Source organism: Lygodium microphyllum, chromosome 10 (genome assembly GCF_053477565.2).
Source record: "Lygodium microphyllum isolate KBCC chromosome 10, Lygodium_microphyllum_v1.1.10, whole genome shotgun sequence".
Lineage (NCBI taxonomy): Eukaryota > Viridiplantae > Streptophyta > Polypodiopsida > Schizaeales > Lygodiaceae > Lygodium > Lygodium microphyllum.
This window is the reverse complement of record NC_141144.1, coordinates 117,346,599-117,353,963: the sequence shown is the minus strand read 5'-3', so window position 1 is coordinate 117,353,963 and position 7,365 is coordinate 117,346,599. Positions and strand designations below refer to the sequence as shown.

The following is a 7,365-nucleotide window of genomic DNA, read 5'->3' as shown; positions in this document are numbered from 1 at the left end:
TTCACTATTAAACCACTACATGTTCTTCTCATCCAACTTTCATGTGCACCATACATACATCTTGTAATATAAAAATCATGTAGACCATTCATCATATTGCAACTAGAAATTGCTTCATAAGCTACTACAATACAAGACATTCCCTCCATGACTATCCAACAACATCCTCCTCATCATCTTTGTTACACACTAGAAACCCTAAAATGCATTTATAAACATATTAGTCTCAAGGACACATAGCATAACATTGCCTCTTTCCATTCTTTGCAAGAATCAAACCATGCAATGGATTGACTTGGCAATTGTTGATTTAAAAGCCCATTACAAACACAAGAATTACACTCGTACTTCATTATTTCTTCTTCATCCCTTTTTGTGCATCTGGAAGACCACTAATAGACATCGCAACAATTACAATGATATCCAACCTCTTCTCAAATGCCTTCGTATTTTACCATTTTGACTTGTCATTCTAGGATTCATCTACTTTCCTATCATTCTTAAATCAAACCTTTTATGGCTAACCAACTTCAAATTCTACCTTTCCAAGACATAAGTCATCCTTGCAATAACTTCCAATCCTTTCAAAGGGTTCCTTACAAAGTGAGTGTCTATTCTTCATCCATGGAGAATGTGTCACTTATTATGCCAACACATGAGAATCACTATGACTGCATCTACAATGATACCATATATCCTCATCCACAATGTCTTAACAATGGCAAGTTACAATGTCATCTCTTACAAGAATCTTATCCATATTTGTCAAAGCCACTTAACAAACTTGACCCTTGCCTTGCAACTATGAACTTCTCTTACTCTATAGTCTTGCAACAAGCTTAACCATTTTTAAAGACAATAAACAAGCTTGACAATTGCCTTCCAAGTTTGGATCATAAGTCCACACCTTTGTTAGTTGATTCTTTTGATAATAGCCCCCAAACAAGTTCATAATCCCAACTATTTGAGAAAAGTAAAAAAGTACAAAATCCGTGATGAAAGTAATGTCAAGGAAAAAATACAAATCAAGGAATCAATTACATGCATTTCATCAAAGTGATTAACCAAATCACTTGTTCAAATAAATCTAAACAAATAAGTGGACTTTAGCATGCATATCAATCACTCAACCACTCATTCATCCTTCAATACAATAGCCAAACTAAGCTAGTCAATGACATGAAAAATGCATTTGACCACTCATTGCTCCAATTACAAAAAAAAGCCAAAGCTAACTAGCCACATGAAAAATTAAACATTCAACTTAGACATGAAAAAGAAACCAAGTGACAAACAAAATAGAACTTTTCACTTCCTAAGCTATCAAGCTAAACAAGAACAAGAAACAAAGTGAAGGTCAAAATAGAGCTTTTCATTTTTTCAAGCTTTCAACTTGAAGAAGAAATTTAGTGAAGCTTCAAAGAGAGACTTTTTACTTAACCGAACAAATATTGGCATGAAAGTTATCTTTTCTTGTGTATGGAACTTGACGACATTGCTACACTTGATTCACCATAACTAACTCGCATTCTTATGCCGCTTCAACCAGTGAATTGAGTCTCTTCAACCAATGAACCCCAAGCTCCATAAAATGCATGGGGATATCATATCCATTTACACAATATTTGAGCTTTCAACCTGCACAAGAACAAGAACAAGAACCTAACTAGAGTTCAAAAACTTTTTGCTTCTTAACCCAACAATTATAAACTTGATTTACAATAAGCGACTTGCAACATTCTTAAGCCTCTTCATCAAATGAATTGACCCTCTAACTCCATAGAATCCATGGGGACATCATATTACATTTATGCAATCATTGATTACCAAAATATTAACTACAATCTCTCATCCATGATTTTTCACACAAGATGCACTACTCAATCATAAAACTTGGGTAAACATGTAATGGCAAAAATGAGGTGTTAAAGATAATCGTAGGGACCATTCAAGATTGTGACTATTGTTCCCTACTTACAAAGTACACCAATTTCCCTTACTTGATTCTTCTCATAAACTCGGCAAAAACAATTTGGCTAATGCAATTACACAAGGGCAAAACATATTTTAAAGATGATGAAAATGCCCTTTCAATTTTTTCCATGCTTCTAAAGCACCATGCTTGCATTTATTTTTTTTTTCGAGTTTCTCTCCTCATTAACAAGCACACGTTTGAATAGTTATGAAATTGTTCATTTATCTTACCATTTCACCTTTCTTTTGTGCCAAAGCTTCAAAATGAACCACTACTTCACACAAGATTACTTTGATTGCTTTCCATTTTTATAAGTTAGGTTGAGAAGCTACAAGAACCCCCAATTTTTTATCCATCTCTCTTGAATAGTTATGATATTGTTCATTTATCTTACCTCTTCACCTTTAGTGTGCAAGGTTCACAATACACCATAACTCCATGCAAAGAATCTTTTGATTCCTTTCCATTTTTGATAAGTTGGGCTGAAAGCCTACAAGAGCCTCCATTTTTTTATATTTACCACTCCCCAACTAGGGTACTATTGATTGTTAAGATTGAAAGTCAAGGCAAAATTAATTCTAGTTCTTTGTTTTTAGATGTGAAATGGTGTTCAATGATTATCAAGGCTTACATCAATACCAATATAAAGGGGGGAGTATAACACCTTAAAATTAAGATTGAAAGGTAAGGATTAACTTAAGCTCTTTGTTTTTTGATGCGCAATGATATGCTTATTGAATATCAAAGCTTACATCAATGCAAGTAATCAAGGCCTTGGCCATTTATTTTCACAAGTGATCTCGATACATCCATCCATCTTAGAGACTACCAAGTGGAGCCATAATGGGACCCAAACCCTTGGCTATTCATTTTCACAAGTGATCTCAATACATCCATCCATCTTAGAGACTACCAAGTGGAGCCATAAACTTCTTACACCATACATCATACAAGGTACTTCCGTGTTATCTTTAGGAATTGAAGATAAGAACTTGGGGTTTATTATACAATTTCGCTACCACTTGAGCTAGCTATTTGTTTTTGCCTTGGAACATGTGAAAAACTTAAACATCTATGCACACAACCATGATTGATTACAATGAAGATAATATGATGAGATACTAAATTTGGAAGTTCAATAAGTACACATGATTCCACAGCGACATGAACCAACCATTGGCTACATGATGGAGCATTGCATGTGCACATATATACACATACAATGAAACATTGCCATGAGCAAATATGTGCATGTAAAATAATTATAAATGATTAGATGGTTTCTTTGCAAGTCTAAGATGAAACCAACACTTCCCTCCACTCCAATGTCTTCATTGTCTTAATGTTCCACCGTTGCTTAGACTACTCGCAAAAAAGTTAGATGGGTTCAATGCAAGGATAATCTTATCTAGAATGAACCAAGTTTCCCATTTTTTATCTTTATTACCTTCCTTGCAACAAGGTATCACGCACAAAAGTAGCCATTTAGCAAGCCCACATAGAATGAATGAAGTTTCCCATTTCATCTTTATTACTTTCCATGCAACAAGGAAGTGTACAATCATGACTTAGTATTGCACAAACAAAAGCCATTTAGCAAGCCGACATGATGACCAAATACAATCCATACCAACAATAAATGAGTATGGTTTTGGTGTGGCTCAAAGTACAAGATATTAATTGATTTTATTTAATCTACACTCAATTTAATAACAGCCATCTTAAGGCCCAATAACAATTAGGCCTCCAAATCTCTTAAGAAGCTCTCAATCTCCAAGAGTCTCAATTTACAAAGTGTTAAAGGCATTGTAGCTATAAGGGAAAAGGACCAAGGGCCACCGAAAACATTGTCCAATATTCTTAATACTGTTCAATCCATTCTTAAAATGGGCAACTGCCCATTTATTAAGTAAAGAATATCTTTACAAAAAAATATCAAACCTTAGCTCCTAAGACTAATACAACAGGTAGGGGCATTTTGTCTTAAACACAAAAACTAAGCTGTCTTTTTTCAAGCTTATTCTTGCAAGAACCATCTTAAAGTCCAATTTTGAAATTCAGCCTCAGTAATCTCTCAGAGGCACTCCATTTCTTAGAGGCTCAATTTTAAAATACATCCTGAGATGATGGGTAAGACTAAGAAAAGAGGGGTACAACTATGTCTATGCTTAATTTTGCCATTGATTTTCCCAGTCTTCTTAGAGACAATGGCCAATAGCCACCAAAGGCATTGTCCAACTATTCAAAAGACTGTCCATTTATTATTAGCAGTCCCTTCTTAAGGTTGGCCACAGCCCACCTATTTTATTTAACCATAAATATTTCCAGAGGAAATTCCTCTAAAAGTTTCTAATTAGAAAACTTTCATTGTGATCGAGCTTATTTCCATTGCTATGTGTTTATGTAATGAGAAACGGTTCCACAGTTTACACAGTAGTTCTCTTCCCCCTAGTGCACTTTTGCAGCATTTGATAGTTGATAGTACTTACATACACCAGAAATCTGTACCTGCTCAAGAGGAACTTTCAAGGTGCAGAGGAATTTTAACAAAAAGGGATAGAAACCAAATTGCCCAAATTGCAATCTAGTAGCATAGTCAACCAGACACTGTAATATAACCTAGCTATGCATGTGGTCCAACCATAAATAGCAGCACCGTAGAGGGCTGAATTTTCAATGCTGCCAGGGCTAAAATTTCAATGCTGCCAAACCCAAACACCTTACTAGGTTTTCCATCATCTAAAGAGTAAAGGCAGCCACATATTTGGGTAAGGAGCCTAACAAACAAGCCACACCATATTTAGGCTTCCAGAAGGACAATAGTGAGCGGTACCACTCAGTACACACAATGCTGATATGATGCAAATGTTGCACAATGAAATAGCCACAGCGCAAGAATGAGAATGGCCACGTGCAAAATAAGAATGATAAAACATAGGCAGAAGTATATAGCCAGATCACTTGCATAAGGAAGGCAAGATGAGGAAATCGATTCTACAAAAGAGAGTAGGCTACCAGAAACCAACAAATGACAAATCAAAAGGCTTAGGAAGAGGCTACTTCATGACAGCTAAGCCAGCCATACCTGCAATACTCATGATAACAAACAGGAAACACTCAAAACTCAGATATGTTCCTTGCACTGGTCGAGTGCAAACAACATATACATATTCCCCACTGCATAAAGCAAGTCAAGGCAAAGCAGGCAGGTCAATTCTGCCATAAAGGGAAGGCTGCTGATATGAAACTGACAGCACAAACAGCAACAAACAATTCAGGACGGGCTATTCATGACAATTATCAGGGACCGGCTATTCGTGACAATCATCAGTCTACAATAACTTTATCTATATAATTCTTCATAACGGTTTCTTGAATTCACAAAATAACAACATACACATATTCCTGACCATATAAGAAATGCAAAGTAAGCAGGTCATTCCAGAGTAGAGGAAAAGCTGCCTACATCAGAGCCATGGCAATAGCAACAAACAAATCAAAAGGCTTCAGGTGACAGCTATCTGTATACAATGACCTTATCTTACAGTACTTCACAAGTACCAGAAAATGACACTCAAACCATACCTATTTCTCACAGACCACAGACACAGACAACATATACAGCCAAAACCATAACTGAAGGACCATTGATGATGCACGTAATTTATAGCTGATTATTTTACAATCTCAAACCAACATCATAAACTAGCTCAGGTCCATTCATTAACAGTTAAAAGATCCTTAGGTGAAACTGCCACCTGCACAAGGACATACAGCACATATGCTTAGTCACACAGTAAATCACATCCAAGAGTGCAAGTCACTTTCTCCAGCTGCTGGAATCTGGACCTGCACCAGAACCGTATCTATTAGCACTTCCATACCCACCACCACCTGGTCCTCCATAGCCACCTCCACCACCAGTGCGGCCACCTCCAAAACCTCTGTCATTCCTTTCCCTGCCACCATAGCCACCACTGCCTCCATTTGACCTGTTCCCATACCCTCCCCTGTCTTCATAACGAGATCCTCCATAACCACCACCACCACCACCACCACCAGACCCCCGTAAACCTCCGTTGCCACCACCCCCTCCACCAGTTCTGCTTTGAGCCTGGTTAACAGTAATGTTTCTACCATCCAGCTCCTTCCCATTCATTGACTCGATAGCATCCATCATAGACTGCTCCTCAGCAAATGTCACAAAGCCAAAACCACGAGATCTACCAGTCTCTCTGTCATTGATAACCTGGAAGCATCCAGAGTCTAGACCATTAATGAAAAAATGTAACATCGGCGAAACAAAAACATATCTCTAAAAGAGGTCAAAGAAGTATGACGCCTAGGGAAATCTACAAAAACCACAGCTGCTTAAAATCTACTCCCTGCACTATTCGAGTTTCCACGAATGATGAAGCAAGATATCTAGGCAAATCTACCAAGATACAGCTAATTAAGATGCAATCCTCGTATTTTCCGATTCACCATCCCAAACAAGTTAACAATAAGCTTGATCTGCAACTGGAAAAGCTCCAAAAACATGACCAATAAAAGACCTCTCAAATACAAGCAGCAGCAGAACATGACACGGATCTAGCTAATCACACAAAGAAATGTCTGTCAAACAAGAAAGATATGCAGGTTCCAGCCGACGGGTTACACAAAGGAAATCATCTGCGGAAGAACCTCCTAAGTAATACGCAGGAAAGAAATGAAATAGGAGCCAGAAGCCCAACCTTGGACTCGATCACTTCGCCGAAGGCACTGAAGGCATCTCCGAGGCTACGATCGTCGGTGGACCAAGCGAGGCCTCCAACGAAGCAGCGGTACTCGACGGCAGCGGCCATGGCGGGGGAGACTCCTGGCTACTGATCTGCGGTGCCTGATCTGGGACCTCGACTGCAACCCTAAACCTAAAGCTAACCCTGAGAAGACCAGGGAGCCGGGGGAGGCTGGAGCAGCGGCAGAAGGCCGCGCCCGGTAGAGAGAGGGAGACCAACGCGGATAACGCTCGTGTCTCATCAGAGTCCCCGATTAGGGCTTATATTGGCTCTCTCCCCTGGCCATCCGATGCTTTGCATCTTGACCGTCGGATCCGATCTCTCATCCGGGTTTCCAAAAATGTCTGAGCGGTTTGAGGGCCCGGCCACACGCAGATTATCGATGGTGGATGAGGTCGACGGAGTCATTATCGGCATTACGTTGATGTGGGACCAATCGGACTTAACTCGTGGAGCTTGTTGACCACCGCATTTCCTTATTTTCCAATTTCCTTATTTTCCAATTTCCTTATTTTAACCCCTCCGCCCCCACACGACTATCTGCACCTTAAATATGCCCAATCATGTTATCTCACACATTGATGGAAATTGGTCAAGATTATCTCCTTT

General features: G+C 38.8%; 1 protein-coding gene across 1 annotated transcript; it reads right to left on the bottom strand.

Moving 5' to 3' along the window:
• Positions 1 to 5,622: 5,622 nt before the first annotated feature.
• LOC148030476 (uncharacterized) lies at positions 5,623 to 7,000 on the bottom strand. The gene is made up of 2 exons (XM_087686808.1): positions 6,712 to 7,000; positions 5,623 to 6,224 (listed from the first exon to the last, which is right to left on the bottom strand). The coding sequence occupies exons 1-2, from the start codon at positions 6,820 to 6,822 to the stop codon at positions 5,796 to 5,798; spliced, it is 540 nt and encodes a 179-aa protein (XP_087542934.1). The 5' UTR covers positions 6,823 to 7,000; the 3' UTR covers positions 5,623 to 5,795.
• Positions 7,001 to 7,365: the final 365 nt, after the last annotated feature.